At 43.3% G+C, this 25,788-nt stretch overlaps 2 protein-coding genes across 4 annotated transcripts in view; one reads left to right on the top strand and one right to left on the bottom strand.

Annotated features, from left to right (window-relative positions):
* EDRF1 (erythroid differentiation regulatory factor 1) overlaps positions 1–15,455 on the top strand; it is a 44,526-nt gene extending 29,071 nt beyond the window's left edge. For 2 of the 3 annotated variants that reach the window (XM_012453376.2, XM_012453375.2), the window contains 4 exons: positions 1,740–1,893; positions 5,395–5,510; positions 6,281–6,432; positions 14,614–15,455. In XM_012453376.2, coding sequence (XP_012308799.1) covers positions 1,740–1,893; positions 5,395–5,510; positions 6,281–6,432; positions 14,614–14,788 — 597 coding nt within the window. In that variant the 3' untranslated portion in view covers positions 14,789–15,455. Of the gene's footprint in view, positions 1–1,739; positions 1,894–3,400; positions 3,559–5,394; positions 5,511–6,280; positions 6,433–14,613 lie in introns of those variants that run through there. The other variant, XR_010341726.1, reaches the window with a different exon arrangement.
* MMP21 (matrix metallopeptidase 21) overlaps positions 5,416–25,788 on the bottom strand; it is a 28,614-nt gene continuing 8,241 nt past the window's right edge. The window contains exons 4-10 of the mRNA XM_064373743.1: positions 24,821–25,361; positions 23,840–23,979; positions 23,457–23,598; positions 21,624–21,881; positions 18,871–19,043; positions 16,905–18,296; positions 5,416–6,416 (exon numbers count right to left, since the gene is read on the bottom strand). Coding sequence (XP_064229813.1) covers positions 17,997–18,296; positions 18,871–19,043; positions 21,624–21,881; positions 23,457–23,598; positions 23,840–23,979; positions 24,821–25,361 — 1,554 coding nt within the window. The 3' untranslated portion in view covers positions 5,416–6,416; positions 16,905–17,996. The remainder of the gene's footprint in view (positions 6,417–16,904; positions 18,297–18,870; positions 19,044–21,623; positions 21,882–23,456; positions 23,599–23,839; positions 23,980–24,820; positions 25,362–25,788) is intronic.

The following is a 25,788-nucleotide window of genomic DNA, read 5'->3' as shown; positions in this document are numbered from 1 at the left end:
ACTGTCAGTCCAAGTTAAGTACAGAGCCACGTTAGTTTAAAAGTGTTCTGGGTGCTTTGTTTTTAGTTAGCTACTTTAGAAAAACATGTAGTGTAGCTGTTTTTCCCTCTCACCTCTGCCATATATTTTCTTCTACTCTACTTGATTGGGTCTTAGTGAACTTACTGATTTGCCTAGGTGTGTTAGTTAGTTTTTTTTTAATGTAGGTAGGCTTTATAATAATGGTTTGATGCCAGTTTTACGGTACTAGTCTCCCATCTTTTATCATAAAATAGAGCATTTATATGAAAGCATAGAAAATACATGTGGAACATACGTACAGGTTACAAAATAAACAAAAGGAAAGCCCTGTGGCCCTTGACTGGAGGTTAAGGAATGGAAGCGTCCTCTAGAGGGCCCCCGTGTGCCCCTCACTGATGTGTCTTCCTTGATGTTCATCCAGGTAAACTCCTGTCCTAAATTTTCTGCTGTGTTCCTGCCTTTTTTGCGCTGTGCCACTTAAATAGTATGTCTACATTGTGCTCCATGGTGAGCATGAGAAAATGAATCCTGCTGTTGGTGTTCTGTGGCTTACTGCCTTTCACTTAACATCATGTTTTTGAGATGCATCTGTGTTGGCAGGCACATGTACGTGTTCATTTTCTCAGCTAAGTAGTCATGAAGTGACTATATGGTAGTTTATTTTTAGTCTGTGATTACTGAATTTTTGGGTTATTCCAGTTTGATGCTATTAGAATCTAGTACCAACAGTATTGTACATGAATCCTTGTGCTCAAATGCCTGTATTTCTGAAAATAATCTGAGGCCTAGGATAAAGGAGGCTTCCTTTGGAGAGATTGCCTTGCTTCTGCCGGAGTCTTGGGCCTATAGTTTCTCAGTAATGTTTTTTCTTTGTTTCGTTGCTTTTCCCCCTTGTAAGGTAAGACTACTTACCTTGCAGTCCTTTTGGCATGAGTTTACTTCTGGGTGGCCCTTATCCTGAAAAGTATCATCTTTTGAGTTTGAGATCCAGCTTAAACTGGAGAAGATTTTTTTTTTTCTTTTCAGACAGGGTCTCGTTCTGTTGCCCAGACTGGAGTGCAGTGGCACGATCTTGGTTCACTGCAAACTCTGCCTCCCAGGCCTCCCCACTCTTTTGCATATAAATATCTAGTTGTCTCAGTACCATTTTCTGAAAAGACTGCTCTTCCTCTACTGAACTGTCTTGGCCCCCTTAAACTTGCCTTTGCCCTTAGGATATTAGGCCATCTGGGAAAACTTGAATTTTGGTTGAGGACTTTAGAAGGCAAAGTGGAAAGAAATCTTCTCCAATTCATGCCTATAATCCCAGCACTTTGGGAGGCTGAGGCAGGCAAATCATTTGAGGTCAGGAGTTTGCGACCAGCCTGGCCAACATGGCAAAACCCCGTCTCTACTAAAAATATACAAATTAGCCAAGCGGTAGTGATGGGCGCCTGTAATCCCAGCCACTCAGGAGGCTGAGGCAGGAAAATTGCTTGATCCAGGAGGCGGAGGCTGTAGTGAGCTAAGTTCATGCCACTGCACCCCAGCCTGGGCAACAGAGTGAGACTCCGTTTCAAAAAGAAAAAAAGGAAATGGAATAAACACCTAAATATAAAAGCTAAAAACAACAAGACCTAATATGATCCCTGGGGTGAAAAATAACTCAGAAGCACTTAGTGAAGCCTGAGGGAGTTACCAGGAAGGATTTGTGTTTGAAGTTTGGGCTTTGATTTCAGGTTGGTGATGAACACCTCAGGAAGCAGCACCGGGTGCTGGCAGACCTTCATTATACCAAGGCCACAAAGCTGTTCCAGCTTCTGAAGGACGCTCCCTGTGAGCTGCTCAGAGTACAGCTGGAGAGAGTAGCATTCGCAGAATTTCAGATGACCAGTAAGTCTTACTTTTCATTTCTCAAATATGCATGCATTGGCTTAGCGTTTGATTGTCTTAGAGTGAGGCAGGTCTGTGAAGCTAAGTAAATACCACTTTCATTTTAATTTGCCCTATAGTTAATGACTTTGGGTAGGGAGCGAGAAGAATCTCTACACTTTTTGAAGTGCTTTTTAAGACTAGAGAAATATATTAGATTATGTTCAGTCACTAGAAATATTGAAATATGGCCCATGACCCCTTATTTGGAAAAAAATTTGACAAATCAATTTAAACAGTTAAAGATTTAAATTGGCCAGGCCTGGTGGTTCACCTGTGATCCCAGCACTTTGGGAGGCTGAGGCAGGCGGATCACCTTAGGTCAGGAGTCAAGATCAGCCTGGCCAACATAGTGAAATCCCATCTCTACTAAAAATACAAAAATTAGCCAGATGTGGTGGTGCAGGCCTGTAGTCCCAGCTACTGAGGAGGCTGAGGCAGGAGAATCGCTTGAACCCAGGAGGTGGAGGTTGCAGTGAGCCAAGATCATGCCACTGCACTCCGGCCTGGGCAACAGCTCGAGACTCTGTCTCAAAACAAAACAAAACAAAACAAAAAAACACAAAGATTTAAATCAGGATGAAAAATTTTGGAATGGAATTGAGAGGCAACAGTAAAGGAGTATTGGGCCTTATTGAACCCTTTAAACATAGAACTGACACTTGGATTGTGGTTCCAGAATAGACACTATGGTAGAGCCTGACCAAGGTAAAGATAAGTCAGGAGATAGAGAAGGGTGAACGTGAGAATGCTTCCTTAGGTTATTTTCCATGGCAGGGAGTAGGCAGATACTTCAACCACTTAATGATTTTTCCTAAGTTCTCCCCCTCTCTCTTGCTGACCTGTTCTCTTCTTCTGCAGAGGAGTCTTTTGAGAAGTATTTCTTGTGTGGTAAAGAAACAAGAAACAATTAATTGAAGTGCAGCAGTTCATTTAGTTTTTTGGTTAATATACGTCTGTATGACTTAGTTTACATAGGTATGCAGTAGCCCTGGAAGGTGCCTAAGAAACTGGTAACGTTGTTCCCTTTGGGGAGGAAACCTGGAAGGCCAGGAGGAGGGGTTTCACTGCATACCCATTTGGACCTTGTAAATTTTGGGAATGTATTATCTAAAACAGTTTCTAAAAATAGTTTTTACTAAAATTAATTTTTTGCTGGCATATAATGCATGGCTAGATGTGTGGGACAGTCACCAGGATTAACAGTAGCTCTTTATGGGGGAAGGTTTGGGGAGAGCAATCTTCACTTTTTATTTGCACCTTTGAATATTCTGCCGTGTTTAAATTCCGTAGAATGAGCAAACATCTTTTTTTTGTTGTTGAGTTTTTGTTTGTTTGTCTGTTTGTTTTGAGACAGACTCTCACTCTGTCACCTAGTGGAGTGCAGTGGCACGGTCATGGTTCACTGCGGCCTTCACCTTCTGGGCTCTAGTGATCCTCACCTAATTCTTTTTTAAATGTTTTGTAGAGACGGGGTCTCACCATGTTTTAAGCCCAGGCTGGTCTCAAACTCCTGAGCTCAAGCAATCCTCCTGCCTCAGCCCCCCGAAGTGCTAGAAGATACTGAGAACAAATTTGCTAAGATGATAAGTGTGCTTAATTCCCTCCTTTAAATGTTTTACTACTGTGAGTACTTTAGAAAATAATGTAAATATTTGGGGGGGTGTTGTTAGCCAGATTTGTGAGTTTTGTAAGCCAAGTTAATAAATGCTCTGGCTTATGACACCTTTTATTCTATCTTATTTTACCCAGTGTTTTTTTTCTAGTACATATGATTCAGATCTCCCTTCCTGAATGTCTATATTGTCTGGTCCCTGCCCCAACATCACTTCCATACATAATCAATAGCTTGCCTTCCAGATGCCAAATCTATGCTGAAATCACATTTATCCGCTGATTTGAAAGTTAATAGATTATTTAGAAAGTGTGGGATTATGGGTCAGTGCATCGGCTCACGCCTGTAATCCCAGCACTTGGGAGGTCGAGGTGGGTAGATCATGAGGTCAGGAGATCGAGACCATCCCGGCCAACAAGGTGAAACCCCGTCTTTACTAAAAATAGAAAAATTAACTAGGCATGGTGGTACTCACCTGTAAGTCCCAGCTACTCGGGAGGCTGAGGCAGGAGAATCACTTGAACCCAGGAGGCGGAGGTTGCAGTGAGCTAAGATCATGCCACTACACTCCAGTCTGGGCAACACAGTGAGACTCCACCTCAAAAAAAAAAAAAATGTGGGATTATGCTTTAAAGGAAGAAGGCAACAGTTATTCTCTCCCCACCTGTAGAGTTGGGGAGTCCCCAGATCACTTTCACTTCTCACACTAATTCCAAGTTCGTTGGGGGCCTCCAAGACCATTCTTAGGTTTGAGAATTTGCTAGAAGGACTTATAGAACTCACTGAAAGCTGTTCTGCTTACAGTTACAATTTCTTACATTAAAGGGTGTACATTAAAATCAGCCAAGGGAAGAGGCTCGGGAGGCAGAGTCCTGGAGAGTTCTAAGCGCGAAGCTCCTAGTTCCTCTCCTGCTGTAGTTACGGATAGTGCTAATTCTGGCTAATTTATACACTTGGTGAGTACTGGCAGTGATGCATGCCAGTACTCACCAAGTGTATAAATCAATACATGTACCACTGGGGAAGCTCACCCAAGCCTTGGTGTAGAGTTTTTATTGGAACTTGGTCACATAGACATGGTTGACTGCCACGTGGCTGATCTTTGTCTCCAGTGCCTCTAGAGGTCGAGCTTTTACCATGGGGCCCAAAGCCCCCACAGTGAATCCCATCGTTAAGCTATTCAGTGTGGCCCAAGGCCCCCAGGTAAACAAAGGCATTCTTACTAGGCAGGACATTTCAGGGACTTAGAGATTGCCTTTTGGGAGCCAAGGACAAAGACTAGACCTCTGTTTGTACAAGATGAATCTTCTACTGCACACCACCGCATACAGTTGAGTTCTAGGAGAACAGGAGCAAAGGTGTGTTGTTGTATCTGATAGCTGTAGAAAAATGTTATTTAGAAGGCTCGAGAATAAAACAAAACCTTGTTCATCTGGTCTGACTTGCTGCCTTTGAACAGAAATGTAATAAACTATTACAGGTAGGACAACTGATACTCAGAGCTTAAGTGACTTGACCATATAACTGGTAAACTGTGGGGTGGCCGACAAGCCCCAGACTCCTTTCCGCTGGTCCCTTTTCCTCAGGCTCCTGTTCTGAAAACGTGATGTCATCCTGTCAAACCACATGGTGAGGCAGGGAAACAATTGTTATTTATTGCTTTGTCCAGACTTAGTATTTTTCTCAAGGGAATATTATTAAACAGAAGTTGGATTTAGAAGATTTAAGATTCTCATTAGCTTCCTTTATAGTGGTTTGAAAGTCTGAATTTTCATTAATACATTAACATTAAATGGGTTTCTAGATTTATTTTTAAAGGAATTAACATTTTGTATTTTACACTTTAGGCCAGAATAGCAATGTTGGAAAGTTGAAAACACTGTCTGGGGCGCTTGATATAATGGTGAGAACTGAGCATGCGTTCCAGCTTATCCAGAAGGAGCTTGTAGAAGAATTTGGCCAGGTAAATGGAGACAGTGACTGTATTTGGTTTTTGTGTGTCTTAAGCTACATGGTAAATGTATATAGTGGGCATATGAGATGTGTGTGTTTATGTGTGTGTATACGCACACATACATATGTATACTATGCCCTAAAACACTTTAACAATGATTTGTTATATTTGCCTGGTAGAATTATTTATCTCCCCTCTTTAATTTGCAAGTATTTTAAAATATTTTTAAATAATATATCTCAACAAGACCATAGTTAGCAAATTATAAAGTCTCTTAAGTTTTTTTGTTGCTGGTGGGAATTTGTTTTATGTTTTAAAAGTAAAGGCCTGTGCCCTGTTTTGTAGTTTCCACTAAAATGCCTGAGAGCAGTTGAATGGGCCTAAGCAGGCTCCTCAGGAAGGAATTTCTAGTTTTCTGGGCATTCCAGCATTCCTGTTGTCTTCTGCTGTTGCTAAAAGCTTCCTGAAGCCCCCGTGGTACACCCACCTGTTGCTCTCCTAGCCCTGCTCGGTCGAATCCTGTGTGGTACCATACATTTCCCTGCTGTGTCTGATGTTGAAAAGTCAGGATTAATTTCTTCTACAGAAGTGCCTATTTGGGCTGAGACATATTAATTATGTGTTAGTCTGTCAAAATGATTGCAGGTGTGCTTTTTGTTTGTTCTGTTTGGGGTTAAAAAAATTTATTGGATTCATGAAACTGCAGTTCCATCATTTGATATGGTATGAAACTACAGTTGCTGGGTAGCTCAAGTAAAGTAACTTTCTGTTGTTCTTAGCCTAAGAGTGGTGACGCTGCTCCAGCTGCTGATGCTTCTCCTAGTCTCAATCGAGAAGAAGTGACGAAACTCCTCAGTATATTTGAGTCTCGATTGTCATTTCTTCTCCTTCAGTCCATTAAACTGCTATCTTCAACTAAAAAGAAAACAAGGTAAATTAAGTGGTTATTTGTAGGAATTTCTTTCCCAGCACCCTACCTATAAAAATATTCTTATTCTTATACATTCATTGTTACCAGTTATCTTATGTATATTTTACCAATTTATAATCTTAGGGTACAGATCTTTTTTTTATCATTCTGGTTTTTTTTTATGTTATATACAGTAAAATGGACTCCTTGTGGTACATACTTCAGTATACACCTTGACAAATGCATACAGATGTCTGCCTGCCACCACAGTTATGACAGAAAACAGTTCCATCACTCCAAAAATTCCCTCCTGCTGTCCCCTTTGTAGTCAACCCTGCCCCTGCCTCCAATTCCTCAGGATCTCAGGGAGAAAGTTTTCAGTCTTTTACCATTAAGCCTTATATCAGCTGTGGGGCTTTGTAGAGGCCTTTATCAAGTTGAGGATATTTTCTTCTATCCTGAATTTGCTAAGAGGTTTCTTTTATCATGAATGGATATTGAATTTTTGTTGAACACTTTTACTGCATCTATTGAGATGGCCATATGGTTTCCCTTCTTTAGTCTGTTAATATAGTAATTACATTGATTCTTCAAATGTTAAACCAACTTTGCATTCCTGGGATAAACCCCAGTTTGTTGTGATGTAGTATTCTTTTTATGTATTACTGGATTCACTTTGCTGATACTGGGTATTACTGGATTTCATTTTGCATGTTGATGATTTTTGTGTTTATGCATAGGGGATAGTGGTCTTAGCTCACTTTTCTTATAACAGGTTTGTCCGGTTTGGGTATTAGAACAGTGCTGGCCTCGTAAAGTTTGTGGGCTCTTGCTCCCTCTTCTATTTTCTGAAAGAGATTGTATAGATTTAGGACTATGTCCTCATTAAACATTTAGTATAATTTACTAGTAAAAGCATCTTAACCTGGGGTTTACTTTGTTGGAAGTTTTTAAACAATGAGTTCAATTTCTTTTCATGGATACAGTATTACTCAGGTTGTCTTTTTCTTAAATAAATGAGGGTCCATCATCGAAATTGTCAAACGTATACATTCACAGTATCCCTTATTATCCTTTTAATGTCTAAGGGGGTTTGTGATGATATCCCTTCTTTTAGTCCTGATATTGGTAATCCTTCTTCTTTCTGTTTTTCTTGGTCATTCTAGCTAGAAGTTTATCGATTTTTTTTTTCAATCTTTTCAAAGAACCAACTTTTGGCTTGATTGATTATTTCTTCCCCTCGTGTTTCTTTTTTAATGTCATCAATTTCTGCTCTTCATTTCCTTCCTTCTACTTGTTTTGGACTTAATTTGCTCTTTTTCTAGTTTCTTAAGGTGGAAGCCTCGATTACTGATTTGAGACCTTTTTCCCTTTTTAACGTAAGATTTGCTGCTAAAAATTTTCTTCTAAAGCACTGCTTTTGCTACATCTCATCTATGTTTGTATATTTTCTTTTTCATTTGTTTCAAAATAATATTTGATATCCTGAGACTTCTCCTTTGACCAATTTATTAGAAGTGTGCCATTTAGATTCTAAATATTGGGACTTGGTAGGTATCTTTCTGATAGTGCTTGCTAGTTTACTTTTGTTATGTGCTGAGACCATAGCTGTGTATGATCTCTTCTTGCACGTTTGCATACATTTGTTTTATGGCCCAGAATGCAGTTTGTCTTGGCACATATTCCATGTGTACTTGAGAAATCTGAGCGTCCTGCTGTTTGGGGTAGAGTGTTGTGTAAATGTCAGGTTAAGTGTGTTCATATCTCGTTGTTCAGGTCTTCTGTATTCTCACTGGCCTTCTGTCTACTTTTGTCAGTTTACCCAGTGAGGAGTGTTGAAGTCTCCAACTACGCTTGTGGATTTATCTTTTTCTCCTCTTAGCACTGTCAGTTTTGTTTCATGTGTTTTTGAAGCTCTGTTAAGTACACACACTTGGGATTGTGATATCTGGGAGAACCGACCTCCTTATTACTACAGATGTCCCTCTTTTATAATATAGCTACTCGACTTTCTTTTGGTTAACGTCTTTTTCCATGTATGTCTTTTATATTAAAATTGGGTTTCCTATAGGTGGCAGTAGTTGGATCTTTTTATTTTTTATTTACTTATGTTCATGTTTAGTTTTTTTGAGACAGGGTCTCACTCTGTCACTCAGGCTGGAGTGCAGTGGCATGATCATAGCTCACTGCAGCCTCAACCTCCTGGGCTCAAGCAATCTCCCACCTCAGCCTCTTAGAGTAGCTAGGACCACAGATGTGCATCACCATGCCCAGCTAATTTTTAAATTTTTTTGTAAAGATGGGGTCTCGCTATGTTGCCCAGGTTGGTCTCAAACTCCTGGGTCAAGCAGTCCACCTTTCTCAGCCTCCCAAAGTGCTGGGATTATAAGTATGAGCCACTACCTGGCCCAAGGGTCTTGCTTTTTAAGTACAGTTTTATAATTGGTGTCTCTAGACCATTCACATTTAATATGATTCTTTTTCTGCCTTCTCTTAAGTTAATTGAATATTTTCTGTGATTCCATTTTATTTCACTATAGATTTATTATCTGCCACTTTTTAATTATTTTGGCAGTTGACCTAGGATTTTGCAGTATACATCATTAATCTTTAATGAGAGGCCACCTTCAAATAATATGATATTGCTTTACATGTACTAGAAAGACCTTATCACGGTAGATTCCCAATTCCTTCCTCCCATCTTTTGTACTGTTATTATGTATTTTACTTTTACATATGTTATAAACACATAATGCACTGCTACTATTTTCTGCCTTATACAGTTACCTTTAAGAGCAATTAAAGAGAACAAGAAATTGTATTTATCTTCATTTATTCCATTTCAGTACTTTTAACCTTTTGTATAGGTTTCTGTCTAGTGTCATATTCCTTCTGCCTGAAAAACTTCTTTTAGCATTTAGCATTGCTAGGTCTGCTAGCAGTGAATTTTATCTTTACAATTGAGAGAGTTTTTATTCCTTTTTCAGTCTTGGAAGATCTTTTTTGCAGACTTCTGGGTTAACAGTCCTTTTCTTAAAATACTTTAAAGATGTCACTCCATTGTCTTCTGGCCTGCATGTTTTCTGTCCAGAAGCCTGCTGTGTTTCCTACTTTTGTTCATCTGTTAGAAATGTGTCTTCCTTGCCTGTAGGCGCCCCATTCCCCAGCAGTTTGACCATGATACGCTTGAGTGTGTCATGATGGCTTTTACCCCTGGCTTCAGCATTTTTCTTTCTTCTATTCCATTCTCTCTCCTCCTCTACAGCCCCAGTTATACCCATGTTAGACTGTTTGATATTGTTCCACAGCTCTTGGATATTCTGTTCTGGCTTTTTGATGCCCTTTTTTCTTTTTATGATTTTGTTTGGATAATTTCTATTGAACTGTCTTCAAGTTCACTGATTCCTTACTTGGTTTTGTGTCATCTGCAGTTGAACTTTTTGAAGGCATTCTCTGTCTCTGTTACAATGTTCCTCATTTCTAGCATTTCTCCTGGGTTTGTTCTTAGTTTCAACTCTCTGCTGAAATTACCAATCTGATCTTGCATGGCATCCACCTTTTCCATTAGTGCCTTTAACATATATTAATTATAGTCCTTTTAAATTCCCTATGAGATAGTTCCAACATCTGTGTCATAATTAGCTGATTCTGTTGATTCTTTGTCTCTTGGACATATGTTGTTTTTTTCCTTGTCTTCCATATATCTCTTGTTTGTTGAAAATTGGATACCTTATGTATGATAGTAGAGACCAAGGAAAATAATATTTTTTTTTTTTTGCCCAGAATTTTTTGTACTTTTCCCCTGCTAGAGCTTTAGTGTGGGGAGCGGAATTCATTTTTCTAGCCTGGAGTTGATGGTTACCTTCCGTGTACCACAGGCTTCAAGTTTTCCTGCAGTCCTTGTGTGTAGGGTGGCGCAGATCTGCAGAAGGTGATTCTTAATGTCTTCTCTACCTTCAGCTCTAGATCTTTCCTTTGTTTTGCACCTTAGGGAGGGTCTGTCTTTACACTCTCATAGTTCTTCCAACCATATTCCACTATCACTTGTCCTCCTCCAGTACGTTTTAGCCTGTTGGGGAGGGAGCAGGGAGTTAGCAAGGACTCCACAGTTGTTGAAGTAAGCCTCAGTCTAGGCAGACACTCGTGTCCCTGAGTCTCAGGACAGTGGCCTTGTCACTGCTCCTGCACCCCTGCCTAACCCCCCAGAATTTTTTTTCTGTTCCCTTCCCCTCTCTTCATGGACTTTAACCCATGCCCTAAGGTTGACAGGGTTCATTGTCTTCCCCCACCCCCACTGAGGCTTTTGTTTCATAGAAAAGGGTCCAGGTGGGGTTGCCTGTCCCTCCTAAAGCAGCAGCTATTACCCTACCATAGGTCTACACCAGGAGGGTCACTTTCTCAGGATTCTCACTGGTCTTTCATGTGAACACTTGGGGAGATCCTTGGAGAAAAGCCAGTAAGAAGATGTGAATCCCCTGACTCCACAGAGGCCCTACACTCTCTAACCAGCCTCACTGGGCCCCCACCAACTCATTCACTATTTTAGCTAAATGCTTACTAGCTTCTGGCTGCATCTGCCTGGGAAAGGAAGGACTCTCCTTTCTCTCCTTGCATCAGCCTGTCTCTCCTTAGATTTCAGGCTAGTTGGTTGCCCCACCTCTCTCATGGATTTAAGAAAAGCCATGACCTTGTAGTTTGTCCTGCTTGAGCCAGAGACTTTCTCCAGCTTTGCATCCTGAATAGAAACTTCCTTCAGTAACTGCCTTTGGACTGGGTGCCATGGCTCACATCTGTGATCCCAGCTATTTGGGAGACTGAGGCAGGAAGATTACTGAACCCAGGAGTTCAAGGCCACAGCAGGCTATGATGGCACCACTGCACTCCAGTCTGGGAGACAGAGCAAAACCCATCTCTTTAAAGAAAAAAAAAATTGCTTTTGAATAATTCTCTATAGTCTAAGGAGAGCTTTTATTTCATTGTTAACCCTCAATGTCTATACCATATCCTGGTTGTGGTACACAGCAAGGTGTTAATAGACTCACTGATTAGCAGAGACATCCATCTTTCTGAAGAGCCATAAGACAGAGCAGATAGTGCATATAGTAACACGGCTGGAAAAGAATTTCTGCTTTTTCCTAACAGCAGTGGGTAAATTTTTAAAATTTGTATTGGTTTCCACAAGGTGGCAATATAAATACATGATATGTGAGAAAATGTGATTCATTGATTTTTCACAAGTCAATCATTTGAGAAATTGGGAGTAGGTAATAGTTTCAGTTTTATCTTTTATAACCATAACAGTCATATGTATGACCTAAGTAATTTTTATTTTAATGGAAGGTTTTCTAAGATTCTGTTTAGGTTATTAATATTCTGCTGAAAACTATTTTAATCTAAAGTTTTCATGCATGATACATAAAGTCTTATGTAGCTAATTTATATTGATTTTTTAAGGTTTATTAAACTGTGAAATGTGATACTGTGTTAATACAATAAATACTTTGACAAGTTTCAAAACAAAAATATTAGTTACTAAGTTGATGATATTTCATTTTTCACTGATGTGAAAATGAAAACTTGTATAATTTTGTTTTTAAGAGGAAAATATCCTCTGCCACAGACTTAGTTATTTCACAGTGAATACATGAACATTCTCTTTTGCAATATAAAGGGAAATCAGAGTGAGACCTTAAAGAAAGAAAATGCAGTCAGTCCTCTGTATCCAAGGATTCTGAATCCAGATTCAACCAACCATAGATTGAAAATATGAAATAAAGAATAATATAAATTTAAAAAGCAATATAGTATAACAACTATTTATAAGCCATTTACATTGTATTAGGTATTATAAGTAATCTAGAGGTGATTTAAAGTATGTAGGAAGATGTACACAGCTTAAATGCAAATACTACACCATTTTCTATCAGGGACTTCAGCCTCCTCAGATTGTAGTTTTCTGGAGCGTCCTGGAACCAATCCTCCACAGATACTGAGAGGCTGTGTTAAATAAATTTTTATTTTTTGACTACTGTTTTTTCCACTTCATGCCCTCTGGCAAAAAAAATAAACAAGGCTTAATAATTAAAGTCTTAAGTTTATAAGACTCCTGTAGAATTATAGGGAAAGATGCATTTTACTTGTTTAAAAAACATTTTGTTTTCATTTTCAGTTTATGCAGGCATTTCATCATCATAAGACAGCTGCATTGGCATTGACCTGCAGATTCTAGCAGTAGCAGTTTGTTAGGCCAAAGGTTTTTTCTTTTTTCTTTTTGATTTTAGAATTTACTTTTCTGCTGTATTTTAATACTCACTGCTTTCACAGATCCAGGCCTCTTGACATTTTGGTGGCTTTGGGACTTAATATAAATAAAACCTGTTAAGAAGTAGAAGTAATCTCTGAAGATTCAGGGAGCTCTCTGCTGCAGTGCCAGGAACAAATCGTTTAGATTTATGGGTTGTTCCCATTTAAATGTGTACATTTAATGTGTAGTTAAGATGAGTGAAAAGGGAGACGAAGTGATGAAATGATGAAGCCCTCTGAATAGGGGTCATAGGTCAGTGAAACTACTGATAAGAATTCATTAAGGAAAGCATGATTTGTAGAAATTTGTAGAAGTTGGAAATTGGAAGATGAAGATTTAAGATTCAGAGTTTTATTAGGAATCAAAAGATTTTACGTTTATAATCTCTGCAGCCATCAGTTATCTTTAGGTACCCAACTATTAGTAAAATGACAGTGTGATGTCATTGTCCACAAAGAATAATTCGTCTTTCAAATGCCTTTTCTATATTAAGCGCTATTGCCTTGATTTACTCTCAGAGTAATTTAAATTTTCTATAAGGTTATTAAAGGGTTTTGTGACTGTTAACTCTCCCCCAAAACTAAAATATAGCTGATCTTAGGCACAGATTACAGATAGGGAATGCATTTGGAACAGTCAGTTTTGCTGTGCTGTGGCTGTTAGGGGAAGGCAGAAGGAGACTTGCCTGATAAAAGAAGTGGGAATTAGGGGGAGAAATGTCTAAAGAGGGATGGAGCCAGGAATGAAAGAAAGGGGAGCTCCTGGGGGAAGGGAGCCGTGCACTGCTGGCTGCTCTCTGACAGGCCTGACTGGCAAGCCCTTGGGTGAAGGGAGAAATTTTGTACCCCAAAGAGGTGAAAGTGCATAGCATTTGAAATTGGAAAACATGACATTTTGACCTTAATCCAAACTATTAACCCTTCTGGGCCTTAGGTTTTACATCTGTAAAATAAAAATGCTAGTCCTTGCCTATCTGAGGAGATGGGATTATTGTAAGGCTCAGATGTGGTCCTGGACACTGTAAAGAGTTGTGGAATTGTTATCTGTTACCTGGTTATGTGAGCCAGGGGTCTTCACCTGGACTCATTTTTTTAAAAAAAGATGCTAGGTATGAACTGCCACGTAATTAATTACTAGTCTTTTCCAGTAATAACAGAAATAGAATTCACCCATCCATCGTAAGGGGTAAATATTTTCAAGACCAACTGTAAAGTGAAATAGTTTTAAAGTAGAGTACTGTCTAGTACTCTTCAGCTGAGGGGCATTCTTCATACAGAACTGCACTGACATTTTTAGGGTAAATCGAGATGCAGTCGTTCTTGTCGGTCAGAAATCCGTGTTTAAATCCTAGGTGTTCTAGCTCTAGAGACAGCAGTGCAACAGTGGCTTTAGATGTGTGCATGCGACACAGGACGGCGCTTTAGGCTGAGCTGGAGGAACGGAGGAAATACTGCATAGCTCCTTCTGCCCTCACCCGCCCAGCTCCACTGCATTTTCTTTATGGCCTCTATCACACTCTTGTTCACTGTGGTCTCCCCTAGTGCCTCCACTCCCCTCCCGCAAACTCCTACTTCAATAGAATGCAAATTCCATGAAGGCAGGGGCTTCATTTTGCCTGTTTTGTTCTCTGTCAAGAGCAGTTCCTGGTACATAATAGGCATTCAAATATTTATAAAAGGAATGAGTGCTGGATTTCAGTGATGTATTGAAATAAATGTCTAGAAACAGGCCTGTGAGCAATAGGTAAAAGAAGGCAGGTCTGAACTTGACAGGAGTGGAACCCTGCTGCTCTGTGAAGAGTGACTGTTGGGCTGTCGCCGGCCGGTGTTCTGGACCTCTGAATTGTCGGTAGGCATTGGTGGTCCCTTACCTGTCTCTTTTTTCTTTTTTAACCCTAGCAATAACATTGAAGAAGACGCAGTCCTCAAAACCAACAAGCACATTTACTCCCAGCTTTTGAGAGCGACTGCAAACAAAACCGCGACTCTTCTGGAAAGAATCGGTGTTATCGTCCACCTGCTGGGCCAGCTCCCCACTGCCGGCAGTGCGGCAGGCAGCAGTGCCATTCAGTGAGTGCACAGAGCCGCGTCCCAGACACGCTGTCAGTGCCTTCAACACGGAGCCGGTTTGTTCATTCGGTGCTTTGTTCCATTAAATAATAGGGAAATACCCATTTAAAACGGGCATATCAGTGGAAACACAGAGTTATTTTAAGTGACAGACAAATTACAGTTGAGTTCTGTGGCTTCTTCACTTGAAGTGCTAACATCAGAATCAAACTTAAAGCTTCCACTATTTATTTCTTTGAGAAGTACATAGTACCTCAGTCTTCATAGACTTGCTGTGATGCAGTTACACGTTCACATATTTTCGAAGTATGTCAAGCTACATGGGTCTAAGATATTGTTTTGGATAAAATGTTACTTTGGTCAAGAGAACTTTTATCCAAATGATATTACAGGTTCAAGTGGGTTAAGGAGACTTCCTGTACAGCTACAGTGTTTCCTTTTAAATTGCACAGAAAAAAGGCGTGTTCTTTATAAGCTTCAGTGCAGGATTGTTCCACGACTAGCTGTTGTGCAGTTTGCTGTATTTAATGCATGTTCTGAAAGGGTTCACTTTTGACTTTATATGACAGTTGATCAAGAATAGGTACGATCCCTTTTTTTCATTTTAAACTTGAAACTGTGAATAAGGTAAGAAAACTATTTTGAATAAATAAACTATTTATTTAAAATGTCTTTGTATTTTTCCAGTTTCCATTCTTCACCTTTTTGATGTGAACTCAGTCTAATTAATAAACTTTACAAAGTAAAGCCCAAAACATTAACATTAAAATTCTGCTGTCCACTAAATTTCCCTAGAATATTTTCCTTCTTACTGCTGCTACACGGCTCTCGTCCAGTTACACACAAGCATCCCCTATTATTTGTAATGGCATAGTGCACAGGCTGTTTTTGTTCATAATTCGTATTTTCAATTTCAAGACAGTGTAGCATGTAAAACAAGCTCTTTCAAGGTGAGGTAAAGGTCTGGACTCCTGTGCATGATGCCACTGTGGGTAGGTCTGCTGCCTAGGCCTGGGGGCAGGTGCGCTGCAGATCCAGCCAGCCCCCTGCAGGCCCGTAGGTAGCTGAGGTGAGTTGTACAGGCCCTCCACAGTGGCCATTAGCCCCTCCCACGCTAACCACACCTCTGAAGGAATTCCAACTATACTAGAAAATTGTCTGGAATAACTGGTTTTAAGCCAAATTTTTACTGAGCTATGATGTAAAAGAGGCTTCTTTTTCTCTTTTACAGAGATTTTCAGGTGTTTTCATTGGCTGAGGTTTTTTTGTTTGTTTTGTGACAGGGTCTCACTGTCACCCAGGCTGGAGTACAGTGGCAGAATCTCAGCTCACTGCAACCTCTGCCTCACAGGCTCAAGGGATCTTCCCACCTCACCCTCCCATGTAGCTGGGACTACAGGCGTGCACCACAATACCTGGTTAATTTTTTGCATTTTTTACTAGAGACAGAGTTTTGCCATGTTGCCCAGGGTGGTCTCCAACTCCTGAGCTCGAGGGGTCCACCTGCCTCAGCCTCCCAAAGTGCTGGGGTTACAGGCGTGAGCCACCATACCCAGCCCATTGACAGTGAGTTAACATCCATCAGAGCTTAGCAGAATTCTCTCTCGCCGTTTGTCCACTTAGTTGTTGTTTACTTAGTTTGCATTTTCCTTGGAACAGATTTGCATCAGTTTGCAAAAATCACTGAAACATTTAAAGTTTTGCCTACATTGTAAAGCAGTTGTACAAATTCAGAAATAATTCATTTCAGGACCACTGTCATTCTGTTTCCCCTTATAACAAATGTACACACATAATAAAACTCTTTGCCCTGCTAGATAAACCTAGACACTTCCGTTGATTATAATCCAAGATGATATGTCATCTTTTGAGTTAATGAATTCAAAGGGATGTTCCTACTTAGTAGGAATGAGCTGGGGTTTAGGGGTATGAGAATTGCTTATCTTTTCTCCCAGCCCCTCTCCTTGGCTGAAACAGCCTTTCAGTCAAGAGGAAAATTTGTTCTTATGTAAGTATAAATTATAGCCATCTTCCTTTGTCAAAACAATAACACGAAAGTTCCTACAGGGGGAAAAAAGATCCTTAAAACGTATATTTGTAATTTGCTATTTTTAACCTACCTGTGTTTTAGCTGTTCCTTTAGAAGAAGAAATGTGGTATTTGTGGCCTGATCATTGAGGCTACTGAAACCATTTTAGTTCATTTCATTGCCCAGATTTTGTTCACTTCGTTACAAATGACATTGGGTTTCGTTCAGGTTAAGAGTTAATAGCCGTATTATGTAAAAGTTGAAGGGACATATGCCTATCCTAGATATAACTGATATTGGAAAAATAAAATTATCCAACTAACTTCAAGAGTCTCCTTTTGGTAGTCTTGTCTTTAAAACCTAAGTAAACTGTCATATAAAGTGCCAGGAGAGAACACTAAGTGAATTACAGTGAACCAGAAGAGTTGTTCTGTTCAGGACCATTTGGGTTGCAGGCCTGTGCGTTCAAACAAAATGGTGCAACGCACTGCAGGGCCAGCCACCACCACAGTGATACAGAGAAAAAGTGCAGAGGGCCCTGGGCTGGGATTTGGTGATGAGGGCCCTGAGCTGCCACTGCGTTTGACTTTTGGCAGGATACAACAGATGAACTTTGGTTAATATGACTGGAAATGTGTACCATAGAATCCATCCTGCCGCGCTGACAGAGTTGTGAAGATCAAGAGAGAAATACACTTGAAAGCCTTTTATATACTGTCATTAGAGAAATGTCATTCTGACAGGGACTTTGGAGTGCAATTCATTTGAATTCCATGACCTTTCCAAGTGAATCCCTCAGTAAGATCATATCCATGGCATCTCCTTCCTTGATAGCTTGACCCATGGCTCTGGTCACCTTTCCAACTCCCATAAATCAGGTGGGCAAGCAGTTGGGATGGGCAGAGCCCCACAGAGTAGAATGCAGACAAAGATGTTTGCATGCTTAGTTTTGTTTTTTGTTTTGTTTTTAACCTTTCTAGGTTATGAATTATGTTTTACCTGAGCAACTGATTTTTAAATCCAGTATTTTAAAAGTTCATCTAAGGCTTTTTCCATTGGGTTTTAACTTACAGAGCCCTATTTGCCTCAGCTACTGAAAATCTGGTTTTCTTTGTAAACAATATCAGAATTTTTCTCTTCGCGAAGTCCTATGACTTGACTCTCCATTTTCAATTTTTTCTCATTATGTGTTCAGTGTGGAGATATGGACATCACAAACATCAAACCACTTCTCTGAAATAAACTTTTTTGGAAATAAGCCATCAGTAGGAAGCCAGGAATTCTGTTGTTTGTCTCTGTCATTAACTACTTTCCAGTATGCATTGCCTTTGAAAAAGAAAATGGAGTTGTATGCATAGGAGTAATAAGCAGAATCTATATTTCGGAAAGGATGGTTTTGTGGTATTACTGCTGGAAAAACTTCAGTCATCTTCTTTGGATAAGAATTAAGTACTTGATTTCTGTTGACATCAAATGCAAATACCTGCAAAGCAAATTAGATAGACTGGCTCTTCTGAAAATTATTCATATTTTAGGTTAATTTATAACAATGAGATAAGTAACTCAGATTTTGTACCAAATTCTTTAGACTTGAATGTCCAAATTTTCCATCTGCAATGCTCTGCCATTGCTATTTAGATCTGATATGAGTACGGGTTTTTTGTTTTTTCTTTTTTGGGGGACCGGTCTCACTCTTGCCCAGGCTGGACTGTAGTGCAGTGGTGCAGTCACAGCTCACTGCAGCCTCGACCTCCCAGGCTCAAGTGATCCTCTTGCCTTGGCCTCCCAGGCAGCTAGGACCACAGGCATGTGCCACTACACCTGGATAATTTCTGTATTTTTTGTTGAGACCAAAACATGGGTTTCACTTTGTTTCCCAGACTGGTTTCAAACTCCTGGGCTAAGCAATCTGCACCCTTGTCCTCCCAAAGTGCTGGGATTACAGGCATGAGCCACTGTGCCAGGCCAAGTACAGCTTTTAAATACGAATTTGGTCATTTGACAAATCTCTATTTGGGATGACAGAAGCAATGCTAGGCTGAAGAGCCTTTACTTACAAGGGACTCCTTGAAGAAGTAAATTAACTTCTTTCTTCGGTCATAAAAGGCTGTGTCTAGGGGGCTTGGGATGCCAGGAAATCCTTCGGATATCAACTTGGGATAGCTTTTTCCTTGTTCATCTTCTGTGAGGGCCTGGTCCTTGTCACTGTCATATCTCCAGTATTGATTTCCTGAGAGCCAATGAAAATAAATTCATGTCGTTCATTGATATTAAATCACAGGAAACATGACAAAGAGGATAGTTTTCAAGATAGGTCTCAGCCAATCCTGTACAGTGTGTTGCCATGATTCTGGGAGGAAGCGGGGTCTTCGGCATCTGAGAGAAGCCTCCGCTCAGTGATGTCCCAGGTCTGGAATGACTTCTAGATTTAGCCTAGGGAATGCATTTTTCTTGGACATCATTCCTGCAGTTGGAATGTTGGTTGCCTTTCACAGCAAAAGCAAACCCCATCCTGTGAACATCATTTTATTGGCTCTCATCAAAAGCAAAAACAAAACAGCGAAACTAATGTCTTTTTTAACCTGAGTATCTTAATTTTTTTTCTTCTTCCTTTATAGTCTAAAGCTGTTCCTTTGAATGTTAGTGGCCCAAGGCTTGGAATCATTTCCCTATCCTAATCAGTATAAACCCTCTTTTTGCAGAAGAAATCATGATCCTTATGATTGGATTATACCTTGGTTTTAGAGTCATCTAGTCCCACCACCACGCCCATTTTGCAAATAAGGCATTGGAATAGAGAGAGCTGAAGCGACTGGCCAGGAATGCAGACCAGGACTCTCAAATTCCACTCCAGAGAGACTCCCCACTGTCCTGTGAAATGGAACTTGCTCCATTTTGTTTCAAAGTTCAAATGCTAATTCTGTGCTCTAAATCAGTAGGGGGTTACTTTAGGCTCCTGTTAGTTCCTAATCCTGAATATTTGGCATCTTGCCAACATAGAATAGACTCAATCCACTTAAACAGATTTCTTTGGTGTTCACAACTCACAGAGCACCCCAAGCAGTACGTTCCTTAGCAACCAAATATTTAATATGTTTGGAAAAGTTCACCATTGAGAACAATGTGATGTATGTCCAGTTAGACATGCAATTCACTCTCACAGGAATTTCTTTTAATCCAAAATATTCATAGCAAATTAAGATGTTTTTCAAGCTCCAAGAATAAAATACAGCTGTATTGTAGGAGTTCTCCTATGATGACCTAATTCCATGAGTAAGATTCTTTGAGTGTTGCCAACATAAATTCTAGTTTGGGACTTCTTAAGGCCCTGAAAGATGTGCCTCCACCTCTGAAAGACCTGAACTATAAAAGCCTGCTGTCAGGTGATTTCTTTATATAACGGAACTAATTCTTCCTTTGTGTGATATGAAGGAAAATTAAGACCAAATGTATATACAGGATCCTTATGGTAAAATTTGCATATAAAGTTAATTCAGTTTGGCTCTCACCTTAAGTCTTTTTGAGCAATTTAAAGCCCTATGGTTATATTACCAGGATTCAGGCAGAGGGAGTACATAACTTTACTCTGGGTAGGAAAGGGGAAGGAAAAAGCAGCAACCACAAAATCGTGTTTGTGATTGGACTGTGTTGTCTGGTTTTGCAAAGGCAGCATGACTTGTGCACGCGGCCCAGGGTACTGGATGAGACCGGTTGAGTAAGGAGCGGTGACAGCAAGAGAGTCCCAGACCTGCCTTTCTTTGTGTATTCCCCATGACCCCCCAGGCTCCCCCACATCAGCTTCTGCCTTCCAGCAAAACACTGACCTTCTCTGTTGAGAAATTGCCATTGCTTCCTCATGGCCTGCCCAGTAAAGTCCAGCCCCTGGCCCTGGCATTTGAGGCCCTCCGTGGTTGGGCCAACCCGCCTTTCTAGCCTGATCTCATCCTGTTTGAGTCTGTCGCCAATTCTGATGGACCCCAGTCTCCCAGCTCTGCGGCGTTTTCACTCCCAGCCCCACGGCTTGGCTTCTGCTGCTTGTCTCTGACCACTTCCACACCCTTATCCACTCACCAATCTGGGTATCTTTTTCTGGGCATCCCAGATCCCGCCAAGACCTGATTCCTGGGGGCACCAGCACCCAATTCCAAGTGACAGTGATCACCTCTTATGCTTGGCCAACCCCGTAAAAACACTTCTGTTGCTAGGCTTCCAAGGTATTTTCTTTTCCTCTAGAACCAGATTAAAACTCCTGCAGGCAGGGCCCTTTGTTACAGTTTTTTGGCAACCCCCTTAATACCTAGTAGAATTCACTCATTCAGTGACTTAAGTGCCTTCTTAAAAAGATCAGGGGCTGGGTCATTGGTAATCCCAACACTTTGAGAGGCCAAGGTGGGAAGACAGCTTGAAGCCAGGAGTTCAAGACCAGCCTAGTCAACTTAGTGAGACCCCATCTCTTCAAAAAAAAAAATTTTTTTTTAATTAAGCTAGGTGTAGTGGCGTGAGGCTGTGGTCCCAGCTACTCAGGAGACTGAGGTGGGAACATGACTTGAGCCCAGGAGGTCAAGGCTGTAGTGAGCCACGATTGTGCACTCCAGCCTGGGTGACAGTGAAACTGTCTCAGAAACAAACAAACAAAAACAATAGAACCCAATCCTTATGCTCTCAGAGCCTCCAGTCTGATGGAGCAGATAGAAATTAAGCAAGTGATGATAAGAGCATTACAACAGATTTCTTGGTAGGGGCTCAAGACATTCCTTCTGAGTGCATTTGTTTAATAAGAGAAATAGAACCATCCATGAAGAATCTGTACCTTTAAAAAAATAACGTTCATCCCTTCTCCATGTCCAGATGTGCACGAAGGCATCTATGCTGTGTGTTGGGATTCCATGCCAGCCAGTGAGGATTTGGATAGGGTCCCCATAGCGTGTCCTGTTGTTTCGGTTTTCGTAAAGCCAGTACCAGCTGTTGCGGAAGAAATACGTGCTGTATCTCACCACCACCTCTCCATATTGGTTTCTCTCTTTGCGAATCCAGTCAAATGCCGTATCAAATGTTCCCTCACAGGAGCCTTAAAAAAAAACCAGCCTCTTGTCATATGGTGCAAAAACCTATTTTCATGTGTGACTTGAATGAAGACAGTTGCAAAGCTGGGGCTCTCTATAAAAACACCTTTAAGCAAGACACCATGTAAGACTAAAGTGGCGCATTCCTGTAATCCCAGCACCTTGGGAGACCGAGGCAGGAGGACTGCTTGAGCCCAAGACTTCAAGACCACCCTGGGCGACATGGTGAAACCCAGCCTACAAAAAAACAAAAACAAAATCTAGCCACGCATGGTGCCTGTGGTCCCAGCTACTTGGGAGGCTGAGGTGGAAGGATCACTTGGGCCTGAGAAACTGAGGCTGCAGTGAACTGAGATCAGGGCATTACACTTCAGCCTGGGCGAAAGAGTGAGATCCTATCTTAAAAAAACAAGATTGAGGTGGCTGAGCAGAGGGAGCCGGAGGCATCAGGGTGCCTGCTGCAGCCCTGGCTCACGGGCACCGTCCTTCATTCTTCACGGGACCCAGGCCGCTCTCGGAAGCATCTCAATTTGGATGCAGTTATTTACAGTTGACCACCCTAAATACAGCTCATGAATGCCTCCCTTGATGGCCGGACGGCAGTTTGACTTCATTAGAGAGAAGTTTAATTCTGGGCTCATGTCAGAGCAAGGTTTCCACTGGGGCAAGTCAGTGTGTCCCAGCAGTTGTTATCTCCAAAGACACACAGTGCTGAGAACGGGGGGATGTGAGAACGGAAATAGGGTGGTCTCTGTTAGGGACTTTTTTGTTTGTTTGAGATAGTCTTGCTCTGTCACCTAGGCTGGAGTGCAGTGGCGCAATCTTGGCTCACTGCAACCTCTGCTTCCTGGGTTCAAGTGATTCTCCTGCCTCAGCCTCCCACATAGCTGGGATTACAGGCATGCGCCACGACGCCTGGCTAATTTTTATATTTATGGTAGAGACAGGGTTTCAACATGTTGGCCAGGCTGGTCTCAAACTCCTAACATCAAAGATCTGCCTGCCTTGTCCTCCCAAAGTGCTGGGATTACAGGCATGAGCCACCGTGCCCAGCCTAGGGACCTCTGAATGGAGAAGAGAAGGACAGCTTTCTTCCCTTGGGCCTCTGTGCTAAGTCACTAACCACTTTAATTAAATAATCAACCACTAGAACGTTTGGTCTGAACGATTTTAAATAGATTGGAGCTTATCCTGGCCAGGCTTAGCTGCTCTTTGCCGTGGGATTGCAGTAAACTCCCAGGGCTTCCAGTGTGTGTGTCTCTGGTGGGATGCCACAGCACAGTGGCAGGGGAGGGGGAGCTTGTGTTGAGAAAACCACTGTGTTCACTGTCCTCCTAAGAAATGCACGTGGCAAGTGAAAGAGAGGACACAGGAGGGACTGGCGGTCAGCTGGGCAGAAGCACTTCTGACTAAGACAGCAGCAGCACGGAGCTAGAGGGCGGCTACTCTTGGGTGGTGCAGCTGTACAGCGTTGTGCTCTTGGGCCCAGGCTCCCAGTGAGGAGTGAGCGGGGTCCTGCTGTGCTCGGGAACACTGAGTGTCCTCCGTGAGCTCGGGGTTGCCCTCCCCAGCATTCTTACCGTACAGCTTTTGAATCGCTTTCCTGTCCGCCCAGTCCAACTCAAACACAGGCTCCTGGGGAATGTAATTTGGTTGCATTATGGATCCTGTCCTGTAGGTGTGAGGCAAGCCCAAAACATGGCCAATTTCATGGACGGCCACCTAGAAGGGGAACACACACCATGGCGCTGGGTGAAGCCTGGGCGACGGATCCCTGTGTCACAGATGGAAGGCCTGTGCTTGTGAAGAGGGGAGCGCCGGTGGAACCAGGGAACCGTGGCCAGACATGGATTTGCCTCCTCAGAGGATGCGGACACTTCCTGGGAAAAGCGTGGACTTTTTGGACGTCGGCCCGTGAGCACTGCTGGTGCCTTATCAACATGAGCAGCTCAGGACCACTGACCTTGAGAAGGCTAATGCCCATGTCACTGGTGGGAGGTGTAAAGTGTTCGTCATCGTCAAAGTGAATGTCACCTAGGCGCCAGGCGTGTGCAAACTCCTGCCCGCTCCCATCGAAGGCCCGGGGACAGCCCAGGTGCCGGCCTGGAGATGGGGAGAAGGAGGTGGTCCCAGTGAAGGATGAGTACCCCTCATACAGACGCCTCACCTAGAGTACATGACAGGGTCCCCAGCCTCCAGGAAACAGCAGCAGAGGCAGACAGAGCGACTGCTCCTGGATTAAGCCCTCAACGTGAGGAGGGTGAGAGACGGTTTGTTTATAAACTGTTTTCAGTCCACAGATCATCAGAGACCAGCAGGCACCAAGTGCCTGGGAGAGGAGGGGAGTGGGGCTGGGTGAGAGCCCAGCTAGGGGCCTGGGAAGACGGCACAAAGGCCTCATCCAGGCAAGATCCAGGCGGATCCTCGCCTCTGCGGCGGACAGGAAGTAGTGGAGGCCGGGTCCCTTACATTTGTTTTTTTCAGCCAACCGTGTCCCTGTACTTCTCATGCTGGGACATTAACCCAGTGAGACCAGAAGACAGCCCTGAGCACCCCTGGGTCACAGATGGGGCTGCAAAGCGGCTCAGTCATTTGTCCAGTTGCAGGGGGGAGGTGGTGGCACCTGTGCCTGACTCCGCCCTGTCCTGAGGCCCCTGCTCCCTGGGGAAGCCTGAGGCACAGGCAGGGGGCCTGCAAGGGGCTTTGAGGAGCAGGCCAGGCAGCAACAGCCTGCACACAGGACCGGCCCTAGTGTAACCATAGGCCACACCAGGCTCTCTGCAGGGTGACCACGATTCTGACAAGACTGCACTGATCAGAGGCTCCGCCTACCCTGCTGACAGGTGCCCCTGGGACAGGCCGGGAGGGCTAAGCACCCCCCATTCTGCAGGTGGTGGAGGCAGGGGGAGGGGGAGGCACGCCAGGGTCCCCGAGGCGCTCTTACCTCTCCCAAAGCCCAGCTTGATGTCGACCGCGGCCCCTGGGGCGGCCAGGTCCTCGCGGAAGTCCAGCGGCGTCACCTCGCTCCACATCCTGAAGGCCAGGGCCACGATGCGCCTCTGCTCCGCCGCGGACAGCTGGCTGCTCAGAGCCTCGCCCAGCAGCCGCCAGCTCAGCGTCCTCTTGGAGAAGGCCTGGGCGGCCCTGCCATCGGAGGAACCCCGGGACTGCCAACCCCGCCAGGACAGGGACAGGGACGGCGGCGCCCGCGGGGAGCGCCTGGGGCGGGCTCTGGGGAGCCGGCCCGGGGGCGCACGCGGGGCGGCAGGGGGTGGTGGGCGCGTGTCCGGGACCCCGCAGCGCGGGCGGTTCATGGCCGCCAGGGTGGCCGCATCCAGCTCCCCGCTGTCCGGCAGCGCGTTCGCCCGCTGGAACCTGCGCACCGCCTCGGCCAGGGCGGTGCCCTTGGGGGGCGCAGGCGGCCCTTCGGGGCTGGGCCCCCAGGCCACCTGCGCCCCTGACCAGCCGTATCTGGACAGGAACCGCTGTGGAAGAGAAACATATCCTAATCCGGGGCTACCTCCCTCCTGGCTTTCCTCCACCCAGGCTGCCCTGCCCCAGAGCCTGGAGACACAGAGACAGATAGAGAAACAGAGACAGAGAGAGAGACAGATCGAAGCAGAGAGACAGACGGAGAAACAGATGGAGACAGCAATAGAAATAGGAAGACAGAGAAACCGAGGTCTATAGAGAGAGGCAGTGAGAGACAGAGACAGGAGCGAGTCCTGGGCGCAGTCCTGAGTCTTTGGATGGGCGCCAGGCCGGGTCAGAGGCGCCACAGGGCCCGAGGAGACGGGGCAGCTGGGTGAGCGCATGCCGGAGGAGGTGAGAGGTCGGGGTTGGGGAGGGCGCTCCCTGAGGCCATGAGGGGCAGGGTGGGGGTGCCAATGAAGGCCAGGTGCGGCCACACCG

This window comes from Aotus nancymaae, unplaced genomic scaffold, assembly GCF_030222135.1.
Source record: "Aotus nancymaae isolate 86718 unplaced genomic scaffold, 86718_ANA_hifiasm-v0.15.2.pri h1tg000010l, whole genome shotgun sequence".
Lineage (NCBI taxonomy): Eukaryota > Metazoa > Chordata > Mammalia > Primates > Aotidae > Aotus > Aotus nancymaae.
Note: the sequence above shows the minus strand (reverse complement) of the source record. Positions and strands in the feature narration are given on the sequence as shown.